This window comes from Bactrocera latifrons, unplaced genomic scaffold (assembly GCF_001853355.1).
Source record: "Bactrocera latifrons isolate USDA-ARS-PBARC rearing strain unplaced genomic scaffold, ASM185335v1 scaffold_140, whole genome shotgun sequence".
NCBI classification, from domain to species: Eukaryota; Metazoa; Arthropoda; class Insecta; order Diptera; family Tephritidae; genus Bactrocera; species Bactrocera latifrons.
The window spans coordinates 585,572-609,292 of NW_017534853.1; the positions used below are offsets into that span (position 1 = coordinate 585,572).

The window sequence follows — 23,721 nt, forward strand, 5'->3', positions numbered from 1 at the left end:
GAGCGTAAACTTGTCATTGCACTAACGACTTAACGGTTTAATACATACAACACTGCATTGACTGTGTTTCAAAGTAGTGGTCGAATATGTGTTTCCACTTGAATTCTTCACTCTCTAAATCGTAAATTGGACATACATATGTACGTATGCATATGTATAATGGGTGCTTCTAGTGTACAAAATTGGAAGGATTAAATTTTCCTTTTTCATGTTTTTAAAGTTTCACTCTTAAAGAATAAGCACATTTTTATCAGGAGCTTTGTCAAAATTTTATTTGTTCTTGAGAAATTGTCATGATTTATTAAATTTTACTTGAACTAACGATATGGAAACTAACATTTTTTATTTCTTTTTTTGTAAGAAGTGCATGCTTGCACAACTAATTGTTTTATTTTTGTAACCAAAATCCATAAAAATCGAATCACTTTGCTCCCAATGCTTTAAAGTCAACAATGAATTTCATTCGAGATGTCTTCAATTAATCTTCTATTTATTCACCTTTGCTCCTAAATATAATTTTTCGCACAAATCACATTTTTAGGTTACTTTGAGGTACACAAAAAAAACACCAATCGACCGACCCATGTAAACCAAATGTCACCGAGATCAAGAGCTTCAATTTCAGGCATCAAAGAGTCGGCTATCACGGTCGCCATTGACGGTTACGTTCGGCATAATTTTTGAACAAATTTAGACTGATGATTTCACTGGCTCACAAACCACACCAAACCGTTGTTTTTTTTTCTAGATGAAATAGCAGTTCTTAAATCTCTTCAGATACTCGTCGTCCCCAATGCGACAATTTTTCTTGTTTATATGTATACCCATCGAACCAGAAATCATCTCATCGCTGAACAAAATTGGGTCGCTAACGTCGGATCTTCTTGGAATTTTTCAAAAGCCCTTTATTTTGTACGCTTTCAACTTAAGATCTCAAAGTAAAATGTGCCAAGTCGTTTACATATGTACGTCAGTCCGAGTTGCTGCGAACGGCGCCGATCGGCTCTCCACGGTCTTCGTATATACCCTCAGCTACGGCTGCCATAAATTCTTCACTGTTGAAAATTATTCAGTAATGAATGCTGAATCTCACGATGGGAGATAGTATTGGGAATAATACGCGCAGTAGGCTGCATACATAGACCATAAGTTGAGGGAAGTGCGCGAAACACATTCTTTACAGAACGTGAATTTTCATAATTAAGTCTGAACGATTTGTAAACGATGTTCAGTCGCAAGACCTTCCACGATGAAATGACCCAGCCACACCTGTGTACTAAGTATTTTGCAAATTGGTCCTGGCCCCACCACCTAAATGGTTTAATGTACATATCTTCCAAACCACTAAAGTTGTATCAACCAAACTTACTGAGAATGGATCGTTTCAAAACCTCTTCAAAGTCTGTGATAATAGGTAAAATCAGATAATTACCACGCTCACTTCCCATATAAGAGTTATGTTGCAAAGAAAACCAAAAAGTGCGATAACTTACCGAATAAATTATTCGCAAGCACAAAAATGTACTGCCAAGATGTAGGACTGTATGGGAGCAGTTGTAAACATTGGACTATAGACATGGCAGTGCCCCCTGTTGGGTGAAATTCCACATCTGATAAAATACTTGATCAGAAATAGTTGAGTGACGTTACTCAAGCAACCTTATTAGAGCCTGTGAATTCCTGCCAAATCGGAGATACATTTGCACGCATGGTGTCTTTTAAGTACACATGATCCACTTATGATCAAAAAATATCCAAAAAGGGTACTAGTCCCTAGGTACCGAATATGTGGACCCCAACGCCTATAGTTGACTTTTTGCCGAAAATATCGCTCAATATGTGTAATATATGTATAATTTAAATTTGAAGAGAATCCTTTATGATAATAGTATGTCTGTGTGTTAAAAATGAGTTGAATTGGGTCAATACTTACCTTAGCACTCATCACCTGAATATTTTTGATTTCCGATTCACTTTATACCGCGTTTATGGTTCAATAAGTAAGAAACCTTAATGAAATTCATTTTCTTCCTAATAACGGTGTATCTTTTTGTCTTAAATGAATGATATCGCTGTAAAACTTTCTCTTATTTAATACAGAGGTCTGCCAACATCTTGGCGTTTCCCAGGCTCGATCCTCCCACATCCTCCTTACTTGTTATCTCTTCAATTTGATTACTCTTTCAGTTTGTGTTGTTGCATAAAATGAAAAAGTTGAGAGTTTTATTTATAAATATTTAATTTATTGTATAAATGCTCAAGCACAATAAAATCGCATAACTTTTAAAATGTTGCGCCCTCAAATCAACAATAGTTGCCCTGAATTATTAAATTAAAGCTCGCAACTGAAATGGTTTGGCACGCACACTTTAGTTAGAAATCGCTTTGGGTCAAATTGCAGTTCATTCGCGTACACCGCCACACACACACACATACCAGCAGTTAACAAGTGCATTCTTACACTTTCTATTGAATGGCGTAAAACTTTTCAAGTAGAGCTTTTGAATTGTATACATAAGTATCTCTCTGCACCGTTATTCATGCTCATACAAATGTTCAAATGAAAAGGTAGCAATAAATAGTTCAAAAAGAAATTTACAGTTAACCCTATGGGGCTTCACATATGCATGCTACATACATACGTATTGATTCGAAAAATAGCGCAAACAAAGTTAGAACTTTGTTTTCAAAACTATTTTGCCGCTGCAGTAATAGACATCGCAACATCCTGAATAACAACCGGTGCGCCATTCAATTCAATAAGCACCCTTATGCGCTTATATTTTTATTTACACACATACCAACACATACACATGTGCAACTATTCGGTGTTGATCTAGACATTCCATTTTAAATACACGTGTTCATTTGTCTGAACTTACACCTTTGAATTTCAGCTTGTGTGGCAGGTGCAAATTTGTTGCATGTAAAAGTAAATATTTCTTTCTTATTTTCGAAATGACTTTTTGCTTTTGTTGTTGGTTCCTCCAAATTCAAAAAGCGCTTTTAAAACGTTATATATTGGAATATTCTTGTGTGTATATAAATATGTACTAATGTATGCACATTCGAGGGGATCTACTATAAAATCGCAATATAAGGGAAATGTTCTGCGGATTATTTTGAGCAACTGTGCCTAAAAGACTATACGTCTCAAACCGGTTTCGAGCTATTGTTTTTGAATCTGAAAAGTCGGTTCTTTGGAAAAAATCTGCTATAGTCGTACGACCTTGCCGACTTCGACCCGATGATCATTAGAATATCAAAATCCACCTACGTTTTAAAATTCATTGGGGTGTCGCAAAAACGACGGACAAATTTTTATAATCCCTAAAAATCTTTCCTATAAATATCGCTCTAATCCACCCTAAAGTACATAGTAATGGAGCATTTATACTAACTCTTATATAGCTTTATCTGTGAGATATTTTAGGAACTATCAAACCACTTAAATATATCCAAAAAGCAAGATTTAAAACTTCTGTGTAGTTCTGATGGAAACCTTTTCACGTTTGATATCCATTCGGAGTGATCAAGATTTGGTATTTCAATTGACAGCAGACGGAAAGAGACAAACCGAAAATATGAATGTACACTAAAGTCCAAAAGAAAAGTCTTATCGAATCTTTTAAGCAAAATCTGATAAAAAAAAATTATTTTGAACTGTTTTTGGCTGCAAAGTATTTATATTTCCCTTGTTATGGCCTCTTAGCACATATTCAAGCAAAAAACTTTTGTCTTAGGAATTGTGTGTAGGTTACAATAGTATACTAAATGTATATAATTTCTTCAAAAGATTATAAAAAATCATAGTATTACTAAAAGATCTCTAATATAAATCTCCATACTATAAAATAACGTATCGCATAGTTTCATTTCCTCAATTAGCTAATGCAACATGATCCTAAATGTAGGCAATATTTTTGAGTAAGTTTCAAGATGAAACTATTTCTAAAAAAAAACACTTTCAACAGCGCTTTATTAAGAGATATTTAAAACTTGACATGTTTTCTAGACTCTATGAGCATATTTTTTTATTACTTAAAGAGGCAAGTAAAAAATATATGAAAGTTAACTCAATATTTCCAGGCATGTAAATAACATCCTTTATTGCAGCCAGTTTTTCAAAATAATACTCGCAAATTATACTTCTTAAAAGCTTGAAACTAACATTAAACGTAGTCTAAGTCCTCACGAAATTTGCATAAATTGTATAAGACCAGCCGCTAAACAGCCACTCGACTTTTATCTGCGCCTCAATCGTAGTCTTTTCAGTGAAATTACCCCACACAACTGTCAGGCGCCCGCCACTTCCTATTAAGGCAGTCTGTTTGGCATTTGCCATCACGCACACCCTTAAGGATAGTAAAACGCATTGACGCCTTGAAGTATGCTCCTATGCGCCAAAGAATGCTTGCACAAAAGCGCACACATGGATACAAACGCATACGATGTTGGAATTTAGGAGGGTGCCTCCACTTGCAGCAGTGCCACATTGCACATTTCATATGTCCACACACCTACATATATGTATGTATATTTACTGAAGCGCTTGCCTGCCTACACTTTGGTGTATTTGTACGTTTACTTTTGAGTGCTGTGCAGCGCAGTTACATCCGTTTCCGGCTTTTAAAAAATTGCTTTTCATGTTTGCAGTAAGTTTGGCACGCGAAAAGGTCCGATATTTACTTTTGATTGTGCTCTGCGTGGTGCATGCGTTTGCTCCTCTACACATACATACATATGCAAGTATATATAGTATGTTTGTTTGTTTATGCGTTGCCGTTTTTGCCACTATTGCTTTTGTGTGCGCATCGCAACGCATATGTTTTATGAGTCTTGTTTTCCAGGAATACCTTTTATGCTTTTGTCGGCGCACCAAACAAGCATTCTTTCGATTGCGCTCTGCCTCTCTCACCACCTGTTTTTTTTTTTGAGCTATTCATTCTTTCTATTCGTTGATTGTTTATCACCTTGACTGTATGTGCTTTTTCTGTAATATTTTTTTTGAATTGTGTGCTTATTGACAACGCAGCTATACATATGTATATATATTCATGTATCAAGACATCTTCACAGGTGTCAAACACACGAAAAGCTATTTTTCTGGCTATCTTTAGGGCTCTACTGAGCAGAGCGAAAGCTGGTTTAGAAAGCGTGATGACTCATTAAAAGTATCAAAATATGATTAAACGAGTTTATGGCAAAATATGACCGTATGTACAACAAAAACATTAACTAATTGCCGCTTTTTTAATTTTATTTTAAATAATTATTGTACTTCACCATTAACTAAACTAAATAACTAAAAAGGAATGAAAATTAAAAGTTGAATTGATCAATAGTCTGTAGTCTCTAGTAACTTTGTCCGAATTTCAGAAAATACGAGCGTCGATAATCAATAATATTTAGTTAAATGAAACCCATTAGGATAGAAAAAAAAAATATTCATAATACTAGTGAAAAAAATAAATAAATTACGGGCGAACTGAATATTCATACTTATGTATGTGAAAAATTCAAAATACCAATTTTTTTTACTTTTTTTTTCTCCGTAAATTTGGTTTAAACTTACCTTTCTGTGCTTTCCAAACAATAAGTCAGTTAAAAGGTATGCAGCCTGACACATAGATAATGCACCCAGTACTAAATCTATATGATTTTTTGTTAGACCTCACCTTCAGAAGGCGGTGTATATATATTCTTGATTCTCTGCCGGATAATTAATTTTTAAGTTATATCATTTTGACTGAGCAACTTTAGTTATTGTGATGAAATTGATAAGAAGGAATTTCGGGTTTTGCGGAAGATTTTTTTTTTTTTGAAGGCCAAAAATATAGTTGAAGCAAACACTTGGCTTTATGACGAATTTTCCCACCATGAACCAGGTAAATCAATAATTAAGAATTGATATGCTAAGTATAGAGGTGGCGAAATCAGCACCGAAGACGGTGAATGAAGGCGACGTCCAAAAGAGGTTGTTACCGACGATAACGTCAAAAAGGTCCACAAAATAAATTTAGATCACCGCAAAGTGAAATTTTTCGATATAGCAGCCAACATAAAGATATCAATTGAACATTTACATCACATCATTCACGAATTTTTAGGTATGAGCAAGCTGGGGGTCTGCGTGACCCGCTCCAAAGTGTGGAAAAATGCAACAAGGTTATGACGTCTGTATTTTGGGATGCTCATGAAATAAATTTTATTGACTACCTTGATAAAGAAAGGATTATTACATAGTGTTATTAGACCATATGAAGAAAAAGAAAGTGCTGTGTTAATAAGACAATGCACCGTAACACAAGTCAGTGAAAACATTGGCAAAAATTCATGAAGTCGACTTCGAATTGCTTCAGCATCCACCGTATTCTACAGATCTAATTCATAGTCACTATTTTCTGTTCAGATCTCTGCACTTGTAACTTGTAAAGTTTGGTATGTGTTCGTCGAGAGGAGCCTTTACTTCTCAATTGCCTACTTCACCGCTAGATAAACAACGCCTCCATATGGCATTACTAACGACCAATTGGTCTATAGTATGTGTGGCGTACCGGCGGCCAGTATAACCTAACCTAAGTCCAAGTGCAAAAACTAAGTTGACAAATGTCATGGAAAGCAAAAACAAACAAATAAACTATATAAATTTTGAATTTCAGATATGGCAACGATTAAGTGGCCACTCTGATTCCCTTTACCACCTTGCACATCATATTTCACATAAACACCATGAGTAATCCATCGATGCCATAATATATTATGCAAAATTGTTACGTCTGGAAAAAATAAAAATACTGTTATAAATTACACAGTGAAAAGTCGCTGAGCAAATAATTAAAAAAAAAAAAATTGCATGATTTATTGGTATTTGCATTTAGTAATGCGAGACTGGCTGGTAACCCGATGCCATTAAATGTGGCGCCTTGCACAGCATGGACGCGTGCAAGCATGGAAATTGACAAAATATTTGCATAAATAAATTAATAAAATAAAATAATATATTTTACAAAGTTGCGGTGGCGAAAAAAGCAAACCAACTGTTTGCAATTATCAACAAAAATAATTGTACACGATTGCATGTTGACGCGCACACACATACACAAATAACTTTAAAAATGCCGTTATAGCGTTCGAGTTTGCATGTATCAGGCGCATAAATGATCCCCTGTGGCGTGTTTAACACCCCATAAATTTGCACAAATCACCAAAATACGCGGACAAAACACGCATAAAGAGCAGAAACAACAAAAACGACTGCAAACATGCTCACACACACTCATACATACAAATAACTGCGACTTCTATTATTATTTATTCGCACAAACTGTGTATAACGGTAATAATAATGAAAATGATAATAAATATTTTGCTTTGTTTATTTAATTTGCCAACACGAAAATCGAGTTAACAATTTTCGTTTGTTTTCATTTGCATGTCTGCTGCGGCACATGTGGTGTTTGTGTGAGTGTGCGGGGCGGTGTGAGGCAGTTGTGTTTGCGCAGTCAATAACCAGTTGGTGTTGTTGTTGGCCCACTGCAATGCCAGTCATTTGTTTAGGAAATTGCATTTAATTGATTTACCAACACAGGCGCCCAGCTGGGACGCCATAACGGTAAATATATATAAATAAATTTGCCATTGCACACATCCAAACAATGAATATCTATTTATTTATTCACTGCCACTTGTAATTGCTTTTATTAATTTATTTGAATTGTTTTTTCTGTGAACTTTTTCGTTTGATTACTTTCTGTGTATATGTGTAAATATGTATGTATGTGTGTGGGTGTGTTTTGTGAGACTTATCGCCGCCAAAACATTTAAATATTTGATTTTATAAAATATCAAATTCACTGCAGCATGCGAATGCAAAATTTATTTTGTGAATTTGCCAACAAGCTGCCAATATAAGCTAGACAATGTATGAGCATGGACAATCAAGTACAGTGCTGCCAATGAAATTTGCAGTGATAAACAAAGAGGGACGATATAAAATTACTTACATACATATGTACATATATAATGATCGACAAAGTCTACATACATACATCACCGCTTTGGTGGTTCTGAAATTACAAAACCTTTTTAGAGTTGATAGAGTTTTATTCTAATCTTCTTTTTAAACACAAACAGCTAAACAAATCGTTATTTCACAAAAAACTACAAAAGTTTTCAATGAAAGTCATGTTTGTACGAAATCTTTACTTATTTCTAGGCATTACTTGGAATTGAATTGTGCCACCATGGCTTTGATTCTATTAAATTTAGCAAATCTGCAGATATAATGGCCTTCCAAGCTCCCAATATGCCCTTTTGTATAAATTCGGTAAAAATCTGTTTTTTAATTCTAATTCTCTCAAATATTTCCTAGACATATTCAAAAATATTCATAACTTGGCTTTGAGGTGGTATGCTTAATTGTCTGGGATTATAACAAAAAAGTCGATTAAAAATTTGAACCCTATTCTTTGGATCCTTATCGTTTTTTTTGTTTTTGTTATTTAATAATAATACCCAACGATTACCCTCCTAACGCCCAACCGACGCGAGGGGCGCAATCCGCGAACGAGCGGAAATAGCCGAGTCATAAAAGGCAAGAGAGTTTTTAGCGTTGCGATCTTAAGCTGCTCAGCTACAGAAATAAAAATTTCAACAGCCAAAATTAAGAATTTAAATTAAAGTTTATAATTTTTAAATGTTACTTGTTAAGATTAGATAAAATAATTTTTTTAGTGGTAAAGAGTGAGTCTGTTAGATCAAATGTGCTGGAATGAGAATTGAAATATTGACATATGCGGCGGACTGCTTCGTTTAGCTCAAAATTTGTTGTATCAAATTTTAAAAAATCCTGGTAAAGCGAGGGATAACGTTAAAATTAATATCAGATAAAAGAGATGGGCTACAGACTGACCCATTCATGAGTTTTACAAGAAATATTATACCAATCATCTCCCTACGACTAGCGAGTGTCGGGAGATTTATAAGTTTTAAACGATTAGTGTAAGGGAGAAGATTTAAAGTGGGATTCCAATGCAAATGATTTAAGGCAAAAAGTAAACATTGTTTTTGAACGGACTCTATTTTCTCAGAATAAACTTGATTTTCAAAGATTAAATTCGAACCGAGATCTTTATTATGCTCTATGCCAACAGCAACTTTTAATGTAACGATCCATATTAGCCACAATAAAGGCCACAAGAGTTCTCTAAACCAACACGCTACTGTCATCGTACCTTAGGGTTGGTACATAATTCTTCGGTGTCAGCTCAGCCTTGGTTTTGCTTCAAATTTTTTACCATCTACTTTTCATTACGTTATTAAGCAACTTCTTTTCGTTTTATTCTAAAATAACAGGCTTCTTGTGTGGTATTCTGATATTTTCTGGAATAACCAGGGAGCGCCTTAACTTCATTAGAACCACTATTTTTCAAGTTTTTGGCAATGGAAATTTCACTGCATAATTATTTTATTTTCTATATTTTAACAAAAAAAGTTTCTTATGTCACCTGATATTTGTTTTTGAAAGGTCATTGTGAATATTTCCGTTTTCAAACTAAATATCTCCCAAAATAAAGTCTATGCGGAAACTCCCGCTTCAATTTAGGCCTTGGATCAAAACATTATGCGTGTCATCTGAGACGTAGCCTCGGCCAACATTTGAAAGTTATAATTTCCAAAAAAAAAAATTAATGCCAAAGAATGTTTTTTCGAGTGATTAAACACAGTCCACATTAAATTTAAAGTTTCTGTGTTTTTTTTTTTTCAAAAATTAGGGAACCTCTAAATGGAAACCCTTTAATATTATTTAATTATGATACTTTCTGTGTTAAAAAACGGCCATTTAAATTCCTTATAATACCATAATACCGTTTTAATCTAGCTCAAGAAGTAATAAAAGGCATCCCATCTTAAGCCTATGAATCGATTTCGAAGTTGTAATAACTACCATAATATCTCTCTCCTTCTTATGGCTGCACTATATCGCATTACAATTTTTTCAACCACTATTGTACTTGTCTATATACTCGTACATCCATATATTTAGAAACATTTTATTTGAAAAAACTCCATCACTGTAGGCATTTTTGTTTATGCGTGTTTTTTTTTTTATGAACCTTTGCTTTTGTTTTATGTCTAGTCAAAATTTTCATTGGCTATTGACGCGGAATTAAGTTGAGCCATTGCATTACAATTATGTATACCGTTTTTTCTGCGGACTGCTACCGACACTATTTCTCCATTTTTTTCGTGCAAATATTTAACAATTAAATTGTAGGTTTATTACGAATTCATTTCGAGCTTTGGCGGATTTTTAATTTTATGCTGGCTCAAAATGGCTATATTCGCACATACCATAGTATCTACATACACGCTGAATATTATGTGATTGCTATTGCTTTTTTAATGACACTGTTTTTGCATGAGCAGCCTAATACTCTTAAACCGCAAAATCCCTTTTGCATGCAGGCATATATTATTAAAAATGTATTTGTGGAATCTTTTGCCATATTTTTTCCGGTCGTCATTCATGGTATTTAACTTAGTTTGTTGCAATTAATTGTGTGACGACAATGTGAGCATATGTTTTAATGCAATTATTTAGAGTATAGCGTGTTCATAATTAATTCGTGTTTATATACATATTCTATACTTTTAATAACACTAATGACTTTAGAAATATTTATAATTGATTTTTGATTTGCATACTGTTTTTTATAATCTATATTGTACTGCTAATCAGTCGATGTCAATTATTCAATACTTTTTTGCCACATTTCACTGAAGCTTGAATTTGAAGAATGCTAATGATGGCGGTTTTTCCCGCAAGACCAGAACATAACGATTAGTAAAGTCAGCGGATCATGGGCTCAGAAAAATTCGTCAATATACATATTCTGAGAGTGGCGAAAAAAAGTGTACAGCTAGAAGGCCGAAAAAACGCATTTTCCAGAATTTTTTGTGAGAAAACTTTTAAATTTCTTGATGCAAAAATGTGTACACATATTATGGAATCTTTTAGTTGTATTTTAAGATTTATTAATAGTAAAAATATATATTTGGAAAGGAACTACCGCTGAGCTCCGGCAGCTCCTCTCAAAAAAGACGTTTTTCGGTGACCACTGTAGTATCTCTGAACTGGATCCTCTGAAATTAAAAAGCCAAATAGATTTCGTTGAAGTAATGTTAAATGTAATAGTTAATCGAAGGAATAAGCAAAATAATTTTTTTGGACAAAATGGCGGTTTAAAAAAAAAATTATAACAAAATCCAAATGTTCGGCCTTAAATTGTTAAAAAAAAAAAAACAATATTTATCAGTGAGAAAAAATCTTCGTTTAGTTACTAAATAATATATTTAAAAAAAAATTCGTGTTAAAATTTGAGACTAATCGGTTTAGCCGTTTTCGAGTGTGGGTCAACTACTTTGAGAACAGCATTTTGAGAAAAACGCATTTGAAGTTTAGAATGCACTTCCAAGCGCTCTGAAGCACTTTTTCAAATTTACGTGTAACTTCGAAAACTCTGACCTGTACGATATGAAGTTTCCGTGTGTATTCTTAAATATATGTACATTGAGAAAATAGAAAAATAAAAATTCTAACTGTATATAACCCCTTAAATATAACCCACACAAATTTTTTCTTCTTATCGCAAAAAAGGCAGCATTAATCACTGAACGTCCAAGTGGTGTTCGCTTTTCTTCCATTTCGTTTTATGCGCTTTTCACATATTACAATATTCATACTTTATATACTTACAATACTTCAGATTTGCATTTTCCACATACATTTATTTGCCAACAAAAGAGTCGTAGAAGTTCTAACTAGAAACGGAAATCGCCTTTTGCATGGCAGTGATTAGAAATGCAACTTCATGTGTGTTTGTACTTTGCATAGAAACATTTGTTTTAGTAATACCTTTTTATTTGCATTTATAGTTAGTTTTGTTAGATTTAATAATTTTCATATTTACAGTTGCGTACATAACAATTATAAAGTTCAGTGAAAATGAGAATAAAAATAGTTGTTCAAAAACAAGTGTAACTCAATTTTAGGGCAAACACCTGGATAATTCAGTTTGAGGAATAAGAAAAAAATCGCAACACTAATTTATTGGATGTCTCAATTAAATGTAACGAGCAAGCCAAATCTTGTGGCTGATTTAGAATTGTTAATAATTGTTTGAAACCATTATGTATCATATTACAGAGAAATACCCCCTTAATAGATAGTATATGGGGGTGTGATACAAATTAAAAGGTATTTATTTGCATGTGTCGACCTTCATAAGTTCATAAATAGCTCTGTAGTTTCTAGTTTTAGTTCAATATGAATATACAGCAACACTCTTCATAACTATAGAAGTGTTCACACAAAAACATAATTTTGATCTTTGTATAGCAGATATTTATATGATATAGTGGTTCCTAAAAATTAGAGATTTCTTGGGGAGAAAAGAAAAGGAGTTGACTTATGTATGGCATAAGCAAAATACTGTCTACACCTACTTAGTATGTTCATGAAACCGTTACTTTGTATACATACATATATACAAACATATGTATTCACGTGCAACGCTAAGATACATACATGTGTGTGTATTTACTTTTATTATGACTCATTTAAGCGAAAATATTTTAATTATCGACCATGCAGCCATTGGCTTGCAGTTGCTACAACTCTTTTTATCTACCGTTGCATGCATGTGAATGCAATTACACATACAGGGTTGCACCGCTTACGCACGCACGGTCCGTGCAAGTCTACCGCACTCTCCAACAAACAAACACACATAAATATTCGCATGTGTGCTTATCGAAATCGCGAGCATATCTGTCATCAGAACGCAAATAAACAAATTTTTGCATGCTTTCGTGCGCGCATTTACATAAATAGCATATGTATCCGTAAATGTGTGCGTATGTGTGCGTGGCTTGTGCTTGCTCCTGCCCATACGCCTATGGCTAACCACATTTTTGCGCTTCAAATACCTCGCTGGTATTTAATTGTGGCATATTTGTGTAATCGGCGGCTGCGTGACGTGTGCGACCTTTCGCTGACCCGCGCCGCACTAACACACACACACACTCATGCACATACAAAAATGCAGATTTAGTTACAAATGAGTAATAACGCTAGTGGAGATAAGGGGTTGTGGGGGGATAGAAGTAATTTACATAGTCGCTTTTGACGCGACAATAACGGCTTTTTGTATGTATGTATGTATGTATGTTTGTGTGTATATTGCTTGCCGTTTTATATGCAAAGCTGCAGTAGCGTCAAGCCGTTTTACTTAGCATAATTACACTTGTTTAGTGCAACATGCAAGTTGGTCAATATTTGTTTGTTCATTTTCGCTGCCAAAGGGCTTGCACACAGCTCTGCATAGGGAGGTGTGTTTGTGTGCATACACTAACTGTAAAGCACCATTATTATGGGCTAGATGGAATTGAGGCGATAAGCCAGCGCAAAAAAAAATATGAAATATGACGTCATAGCAGTTAGAACCAGGGAATGCAGCTGCGCAATTTCTGTTTGCTCATAATTATTTATTGTTTCTTTTTATATTTTTATGCTTTACAAGTTCATTCGATTGAATTTTTTCCAACCGTGCAGCATTTTTGAAACATTATTTACAGCAGTTTCGCCCAAAAGTCGCCGGTCTTTGTCACCTCAACCGCAATGAACACGTTATGCACCGCTACCTACTCTCATATGTGCATGCATATGTATGTGTGTATGTATACTCTGAATACATATGCTTTATGCGCTGACATTTATATTGCCGCCGTTTTGCAGCAATTTGGTCCTTCCGTCACTGGCGTAGGTGCTTTTATGCCCTTGCCACACATGAATATGTATATAGACATGAACGTATATACTGTTATCCGCCTGCAAGTAAGTCTGGCTTCGCTCATGCACAGTTTAAACGTTTCTGCTTGTATGTATGCGGCTGTGTTGCTGCAGATTTTTATCGAAGCATTTTAATTGATTGCTTTTATGAAGCTTTTGCAGGTAAAAGTGGTGAATTAATTTACTACGCGCTACCGTTATCCGCTGCTACAACAAATATTTTTTCCACTGACGCAATTATAAACGATTATACGCACACACACACACGTAGAACACACATATGGTACAACAAATCCATAGTTTTCCAGAGTGCATCGACTCGCTGTTGAGCCTCTCACTAACTGGTCACCCATTGTTACATACATAGCTGAGCCCTTCAGCGCCCACAGCAGCAACTATTGCTTACATACCTACATATCGAGAGTCAATCTCGCATTTGGAGCTCCCACTTCTACTTTGTGGATCGCCAACGTCTATTGTCGGCCCACTGCTGCGCGAACATATGTGAACATACGTCTGGTGGCTGAAATGATGATTAATTGYCTGGCTGGAAGTTAAAAGTGTGTAAATCGCAAGTATTGATTGTCTCGGTTCCGCCGCAGCCGTGCTTGAAGTGAGAATTTATTGATTTTTTTACAAACTTAGGGAGGTTACAACTCCTTGTCGAATTGTTAGTGTGTGTTTGCCTTGGATTCTGACTGTGCACATTGAAAATTTATGAAGCATTTATGCCGTTAATCAAAAGAGTAAGGGCGGTGGTGGTGATAGCTAAAGTTTAATCATCGGCAATTCATTCTCAATTAAGAAGGTATGCTGTGCTAAGGACGGAAACCCGAAAGCAATTTGTAAGTTTTAAGAACTTAGTTACATAGTCTCGACTATTTGTACCAATTAATATCGTCCTTTACCTGTTATAACAGCTTTAAACTTCACTCAATTAAATTGAACTTCAGATTAACCAAACTTCTTCTTAGGTATTGCAAGTCGAAGTTTGATTGGTGTTACCAACATAAAAAATGAATATTTTACAGATATTTAAGCAATTGAAATTGTTTACACAAAAAATCAAAACAATTCTATTCTGACATTGCTTCCGAAGGGTAAATCATAAATTTACATTACCATGACAAATATTTTGGGGACAAAACTGCGCATACGAAAATGCCTTCTTAATCACTAAAATCAATTAGAACCTCTTAACACCAAGTAAGCCAAAATGGCTTTTATAAAAATTTCGAGGTTACCAAATTTTAAAAAAAAAAAACACAGAAACTTCAAATTTAATGGGGAATGTTTATTATCATTCGAAAGAACATTCTGTGGCATTTAGTGTTTGAAGGTTACCTATTTTAAATGTTAGCCGCCAATACTATACCTATTGAGCCAAAAGTTGGTCTCATCGCTGAACAAAATATGGCTTGAAAACGTCGGTTCTTCTTGGAACTATTCAAGAGCCCATAGAGCGAAGTGATGTCGCTTGGGAAGGCCGAGCTGCTTCAGTTCTTGTAAAAGCTGTAATTTGTATTTATATAAGATCTCCACGTAAAATGCGCCAAATCGTTCCATTAGTCAGGTCGTGTTGCTGCGAACGGCACGGAATCGATCCTCTAAGGTCTTCGTGTTCACTCCGACCTGCTATAAATACTCAAAACTATACTATTTCTACTGTATTAACAACAAAGCAGAACTTTGCTATAGCTCAGTGAATGCCAACGTCAGACAGTAGTGAAACAATTATCGTATTAGTTTCAAATGAGTCACCGTGAACCAGACGACATCAGCCCAAATCAACGTGATGTTGTTGTGAGCCAAACGGAGCCAAGCTAGCTATGGCATGAGAGAACTCAGATACCATGAAGTAGTAATCAAGATCTCTAATATTTGCATACCTTGCAAGGCTTAACCAAGATGATAATTTTAAAAAATAATTAATCTGTATCAGATGAAGCGCCCAGTTTTTGGGCATATAAAACTAAGTGCCTAAAATCAATCGAGAGATTTTAATCCCTTTACTTGATTTTATATCACATAATGTTGCGTTTCAGTCAATAATTTTGATTTTAATAGAAATATATCGGCAGAACATAGTAATAAAACTAAGTGAGCCTATGACCTATAGTGTAAGTTAATAAGATACCAATTTTCGGGTTCCATCATTGTAATCCCCACACAATTTTATCCAGCCGCAAATACGGAATTCATTAGCAACATCTTTGAAAATAGAGTTTTGCCAACAACGGAAAATATTTTATCGCCTTTGGACCTCGAAAATTGAAAGAGCTTAAAAAGTTCGATTACACCCGAACTAAGCGCTCACTTACTTACTTTTTCATATTAAATGATAACTCTGATTAAACTAGCAATTTAGTTATGCCTAACTACTTTTACTTAAGAACAGCTTATGTTTACTATTTCCCTATTTATCTCCCATTTGCAGACATTAAACTTGGCAAAATGGCCAACACTGGCATCGCAGCGTCGTCTCCAATGCCCGCAGCTGCCAATATGAGTGCAACAAAAGCAGGCAACACGAATGTACAACAACAAGCTAGTCAAAACCCTAATAAAATGATGCCGCCTGCACAGGTGCATTATCAGCAGCAACAACAGCAACAGCAAAATGTGATAAAGAATGTGACAAACAATGCAGACATCAAAATAAAACAGCAACAGCAACAAACGCCCAATTCACTTAACGCAGACAACAAAATGTGGCGCAAAGATGCTGAACGTGTGCCACCATTGCCGCAAGCTGCTACTACAACAACAAATGCGATAACCACGATTGCTGGCGAAGAAAACAATGTGGCAACGCCCACTTGGACGACCGCAAGCGGCGGCAGTGGCATGAGCCATCAACAAAACACAACGCGCTACATAAAGCGCTCCCCCGCCTCGCCGGTGAAGAAACAGCAGCCGAATTTCAAAGATGATCCCACAGGATACCTGCAGCAGCAGACAGCGCTGCTACACAGCTCAATGATGAATGTTGCCATGGACGAAGACGACGAGGAAGACGAGGAAGAAGAAGAAGACGACGAGCTCGAAGATGCCGACGCATGTGCTGAGGATGACACAGAAATGGCGGATGATGGGGATGATGCAGAAGACACTGATGGCTATGAAAGTGTGTCTGAGGAAGATAACCAGATTAAGCTGAGGCATGTGGCAAGTGGCAACAACAGCATTGCCAACGGCAACGTCAATATAACAATACAACAAAGCGTCCAGCAAGAAACGACAGGCACTTCAATTGCTGATAAGAAACCACAAGGCACTTATACCAAGAAAGTTTATGTGCAGAATGGTGTGGCACACTATCAGACACAAATACAGCAGCAGCAGCAGCAGCAGCATCAGCAGCAGGAGACCACGTTTTACCGACCACAACAACAGCAAGCGCAACAACAGCAGCTACAACAACGTAAAACTCAACAAATCGGCGCTCAACCACAGCAAATTATTGTCACTGCTAATCAAGTACACGTTCAGCAGCAACAGCAGCAGGCGCAACTACAACAACAACAGCAAAACCAACAGCTAAAGCAAATGAATCTGGTTTCCATCAACGGTCAACTGATGGTGCCCACCTCAATGGCTGCTGACGGGGGCACAAACTTCACGCTCACTTTGAAGCCTCAACAACACCCACAGCAACAGCTGCAACTACAACAACAGCAGCAGCAACAACCACAACAAATACAACTCATGCAGCAGCAAAACATGGTTTTCAGGCAACAGCAAACGCAATCACAGCAGCAATCGCAGAAGCCAACCGCTCAAGAATCGCCGGTCTCCTCAAGCACCGCCTTTGCGCGCTCCACACCCGAATCGCAGCGTCATACACCAAGGCCAGAGCAGGTCGGTGCCATATCAACAAGCAATGAGAGTCCATTGCCATGTCCATCTCCAGCCGATTCTGTCGAGTCGGGCAGCTCACGCGCCTCTTCCTCCAAAATGACCGCCTCGCCATCGCCAATGCAACAGCAGCAACAACAAAAACAATTGCAACAACAACAACACACGTCGCATGCCAACTCCAATCAGATGATCCAAATGCGTGTACAACAACAACAGCCACAGCAACAACAACACACACAGCAGATACGCATTATACGTCAGACACCACAACAACAGCATCAGCAACAGCAGCCACAACGCATAGCGCTTGCGCGCAATACGTTGACATCCATTGCCGCTAGCCGTGCCATTACAACAACAACCGCCACTACAACTACAGCCGCAACAACAACAGCTGTCACAGTTAGCGCCAGTCAACAGCATTCAGAGACGCTTGCACCGCCGCCACAACCGCAAAAGTTGCAGACCACAGTACAGAAATCCAACAACACAATTCCACTACAACTGCCCACAAGTCAAATCATCATGACCTCCACGGGACAATTGATTGTTATGCCGACAAATGGCAAGCCCACTGCGCAATTGCAGCAGCAACAAGCGCAAGGCCAGCAGCAACTGCTGATCACCACAGCTGCCAATAACAATGTCGCAGGCAGTGGCGCTGGACAAACGACAACCGGCAACGTTATCATCCAACATCAGCACCACCCACAGAACCAGCTGGAAGTACTTGGCGGTCACCAGCAGCTGACCACCGCGAATGGCAGCATCATACTGCAAAATGGACAACAGCATCAACATCAAGGTGGCTATATTGTAGGTCAAGCCACCACCGCCGGCGCCACAACGACCACTGCACAACTACAGCCCGCCACAGTTATTTTAAATTCAACTGGTCAGAATATACTAACCACAAGTAATGGCACAAAGGTGGCGTTGGCGACAACTGCCAACACTGGCAATATCATACATGCTGGCGGTCAGCAACTAATTGCCGGCAATCAACTGCTGACCACCACACAGAACGGCGCTACGGCTACAACCGGTCTATTGCACGGCCAACAAGCGGTCGTCTTGAATACGCTGCCCAACGGTGGTTACGTTATACAACAGCAGCAGCAGCCTGCTCAGCAGCAATTTGCCACGCTAGATGGTCAGGTGGTAAGTCAGATTGTTCAACAGGCCGATGGAACTACAGCCTACGTACAACAAACCCAACAGAGCCCACAGACGCAGCAGCAAACGCAGACACAACGCATTATCATCACATCGCCGGATGTGAAGAGACGTGCGAAGAAACGTAAGAACTCCACTGGCAGCGTCTCGCCTGCCAACACGCCCACCACCAGTCTTTCGCCACAAATTTCGCCAACTATACCCAACCAAACAGCCATTATACAGCAGCAAGCCGCTGCTGCTGCCGCCGCTGCAGCTGTTGCCGTACAACAACAGCAGCCACAACCACCACCACCGCCACAGCCGCAAGTTGTACAAATCGCTTCGGCTGCACCACAGTATCAGCAACAATTCCAACTTAGCCCTGGCATACAGGGCATTGTGGTCAATAAGCCAGCTACCGCTACAGCGACACAACCACAACAAATCATCTTACAGAATGGCCAAATCATACAGCCAATGAATCTCATTGGGCAGCAATTAATTGTGCCCACCGGTCTGGTGATGGCACCCGACACCACATTGCTGCAAATACAGAATGTGGGCGCTTGCGGGCCGAGCATACTCACCACCACACCGCAGGGCACAACAATGATGTTGCGCACACCCTCACCCCAAAATAAGCAGTTCATTTCGCCCACGGCCACCGGACAGCAATTCATTGTCGGCAGCAATGGGCAATTGAGTCCGATCGGACAAATTTATTCGACACCAATGGGTTTGGTTATGCCGACGGCACAACAGCAAGCCGGCACAGCCACGTACGTGCAACAGAATGCGACCATACAAGTGCAGCAACATCCACAAGCACAACAGCAGCAGCAACAACAGTCACAGCCGCAGGTGCAAGTACAGCAGCACGTGGCAGCACAACAGCAGCAACAACACCATCATCATGTAGCTATTCAACCGGCCACGGCCGCAATGCAGCAGCAACAACAACAGCAACACTCAAATCAACAACAACAACATATAACCATGCTGAGCTCTGAGCACATCGTTATGGAATCAGCCACGTCGTCTTCGTCAGCAACCACGTCATCGTTGTCTTCGTCAAGTCGCGGTGGTCAGCGTTCGGCGGCAGCCAGTCCACCGGACACCACCACCCATAGCCCACGTAGCCCAGAGCGCCCGCCCAGTCATCGGAGTGGTGGCAGCGATATGGTACATTGAAAAAAATTATTATGTGTTTGCATTTAATCGATTACTAAACCCTTTCCATTCGTTTCATTCGCAGGTACAATGTGTATCCAGCTCAGAACCGGATGGTGCCGCCTCGCCACAGAGTGCTGACAGTCGGCAGTCTCCATCGACCACGGACGCCGAGAAAGGTATGAGTACGAATGCCAGCATGTACAATACTATTTGAATATAAATTGATATCCCTTTTATTTATCTACTTTATTTATGTGTAGCACAAGCTAAATTATATATCTAAAAATCAATAATTTACTCAAAGGCAACAGGCAAACAGACTTTGAACGAATCCATAAAATTAACAAAAAATACTTTATTTTCTGCGTTAACTTCTGAAAAGAAGATTTAAGACATATGAAACAGGATTAATTTTGATACAATTTAACAAACATTCCAACCAAAAATTATCAAAACTGGACGTTGAAACTTTGTAGAATATGTGGAGACATTTAATACTTTCCCTATATCCTATCTGCCTTCGTTATAGTAAGTAATACTTTTCGTACAGAAAATGACTAGAGCAGGGCATCAGGATAACAATGGAAAATCTATTGTGCACTTGTCCCGCATTAGCAAGACTACGCTGTAAGCACCTCTGGTCCCCATGGTATGACACACTGGAGGAGGTATCGATAGTGATGGCACAGAGTTTGTTAAAATGACTACTTCTCATGGACCAAGTAACTGAACTCCATCTGGTATCGCAAAGAACCAAAACTGATCATCGCATGGCTCTTAGAGTACCAGATTCACCAAACCTTTAGTTAGGTCCAACAATTACTTAGCCCTATAGCCACCATCCCAAGAATCGAACTTATAGCAGGAACAGCGAAAAACGCTATTCCCTTCCTCAGTTGCCGTCCTTAGCGAGCAAAATGTGTCAAAAGTTGAGCCTGTAGAAATCAGCCATCTTTATTTATTTTCATGTGAACAATATTGCCATTGCTCAATACGCATGTAAAGTTTGGTACACATCTAAGTTTTCTGAAACAAACTATTAAAAATAGTTTATATATTTATAAATAATAGCATTCGACTCTGAATTTGAGTTAGTTTAAGAAAATTTCAAACATTATTGAATACAATTTTTATAATTACTACTGGCAACCCTGCGTTGTGAGAGAGCAATCAGCTGTCACGGCAAAAATCCAAATACCGTGAAAATCTATGTATCCTACTGTAAAGCGGAAGGTAGAAGCGGTATTGACTGATCATTTACATTGCGCTCCCATAAGATAGGTCGTATCAGCTGATTCGGGCCACGATTTTGCGGAATTCGCTGTTTGCGCTCTTATACTTTTCCTGTTAAAAAAAGTAAAATCGTTTTGAACGCAATTTCATAGTGAAATCAAAGTAATCGCTTAGATGCTGTATACCGTGTCTATTATGTTTCGAAGGTGACCATCAAAAACTTGTTTACATAATGCGTTTCAACATAGTCGCGATCTGCCCGAAAACGAGTACCTCGGCGGAAAACGTGAAAAAAATTTCATATAGAATATTCTCGAGAAAATTGAGAATCTCAATCAGCAGCACTAAGTGTAATGAGTAAAATGAGACTTGGAAATGAAATTCTTTATTTCTCGATTTCTTTTTGGCCATAATGGGCACACTTGCAGAGATCGAGTCGCTGAACCCAGTTTTCGTTGGTTTTCAAGCATAAATCGGCCGTTACTGTTGCAATTTCACGTTCGGTGTACGTACAAATTTCTTCAATCGTCGCTTGACTTGCCGTAGCCCCACAGTAAATAGTCTAACGGCGTCAAATCGCATGACCGAGGCGCAAAATTGACTGGGCCATTGCGTGAGATAACACGTTCACCAAACTTGGTTCTCAATAAATCGATTGTAGCATTCGCTGTGTGGCTTATGGCGCCGTCCTGACCACATATTGTCCAAGTCCATATCATCCTAAAATATTCGGCTATTATTAAGCGGTAGCGATTAGCATTCACATTAACTTAGCGGTCTTGATCAAAGCGGAAGAAGTACGGCCAATGACAAGGCCGGCCCATAAACGCTCAATTGTTGATCTGACTTGACGATTAAATTGCACGTAGCGCTTTTAAAGTTGAGGCCACTGACTCCAAATGTAAATGTTTAAAAATCTCGACTCGTTATTGGATCGTATATCTTTCCATGATGAAATGGCATACCTTTCTAAAAAAAATGTCAAAAGTGCGGTAAAAAATATAGCTATCGGTATCCTTTCGTAGCGTCCCTATTGATAAACCCGTTATCAATAAAGCGCCTTGAAGTCATCACAAATCTGCTTAAGCTTCACTTGATTAAGGTGTTTTACATTTTTTTGCATTTAAACTGGGATTTGAGTTCAACTGAAGAAGAAGAACCGAAAAATTCATATCTGAAAAATTGCGCAAGAAGCTAAATTTAATCATGTGACCGGTGCAAACCATTAAAATTTTCAACGTTTAATAGCTTTCAACATATGATTTGGCGTCATAAAAATGAATTACCTAACCTTATTTTTCATAAGAGTATCAAAAGTATTGTGTTACAAGTGCACACCTTCGTACAGTAAGCGCCGAAATAGCATAGCATATATAATATGTACAAACATATTTACAATATCTCGTCACCTTTTACATAAAAATGGCGAAAACGGTATTAAATTCGAATAGCGCGAGCATAAAATGTTTTAAAATGGACACCTAATGCGCTCGTAAAATCGTCTGTTAACCACTTACAATCGACTCGCACGCCCACGCGCCCACGCAACCACACAAGCCCACATGACAGACACGCACACACACTGACGCATTTTCCAAAAGGCAATAATTCGCTAAAAATCGACATGACAGCGCTTGGACGGGGCAAAAGCACAATGAAAGCAATGGAATCGCACAAAAAGCACGCACGCCTTGTAGCAATGCAAAGGAGAAACCAATAAAATATGTATCATGCAACATCCTTCGGGCATTTTTATGCTACGCTGATAAACACACATACATAGAAACACATAAATGGCAAAAAAAAAACCGAACTTATCGAACATATTTTTGAAGCACAGTGAAACACACAGTGCGCAAAAGACTTGTAGCAGGTGGGGTGAGGTGGGGAAAGATATCACACATTTTATGCTACTTACAGTCGATGAAGAAATCAAGACGTTAAACGCAACATTAAATTCCAATCGACATTTATACGCGCACGCAACCTACTCTCCTACCATACTAAGGGCGCGCTGAATAGGCGCAAACAGCAAACAATGCGCGAGGAGGCAACGTTGAACGGGGCTGAAAGGCCAAAGCACAAAGCACTGAGTGGCAGTAGCGGTTGAAGATAAGCATGAAGCGAAGAATCGTTAAAAATAAGTAGGCTCGTAAATTGTACGCTCTATTAGCAGATGCCACAGCCACCAACACCACCACCACTGTCGCAGCCGTGAAAGCGCAAAAGCTTGGGCTAAGCGCTACATTAAGCAAACGGGCTCAAATTTCTCTATACATACATATGTTTGTACCGACGCAGTTATTATACGATTATCCCGGCCGCAATCAACCTCAAATACATTTGATTGCCGTAAAAGTTACATAAGACAGTGAAGAAAGGCGCAAGAGCTAAGCGTCTTAGAGGCAAGAATGAAACATCAGCACTTTGGTTGCCGCACG

General features: G+C 38.0%; 1 protein-coding gene across 4 annotated transcripts in view; it reads left to right on the forward strand.

Annotated features, from left to right (window-relative positions):
• Nucleotides 1–23,721, forward strand: part of LOC108965503 (polyhomeotic-proximal chromatin protein) — a 388,316-nt gene that overhangs the window by 353,266 nt on the left and 11,329 nt on the right. For all 4 annotated transcript variants that reach the window (XM_018927971.1, XM_018927973.1, XM_018927972.1 and 1 more), the window contains exons 5-6: nt 16,293–20,056; nt 20,130–20,223. In XM_018927971.1, the coding sequence (XP_018783516.1) occupies nt 16,293–20,056; nt 20,130–20,223 (3,858 nt within the window). The remainder of the gene's footprint in view (nt 1–16,292; nt 20,057–20,129; nt 20,224–23,721) is intronic.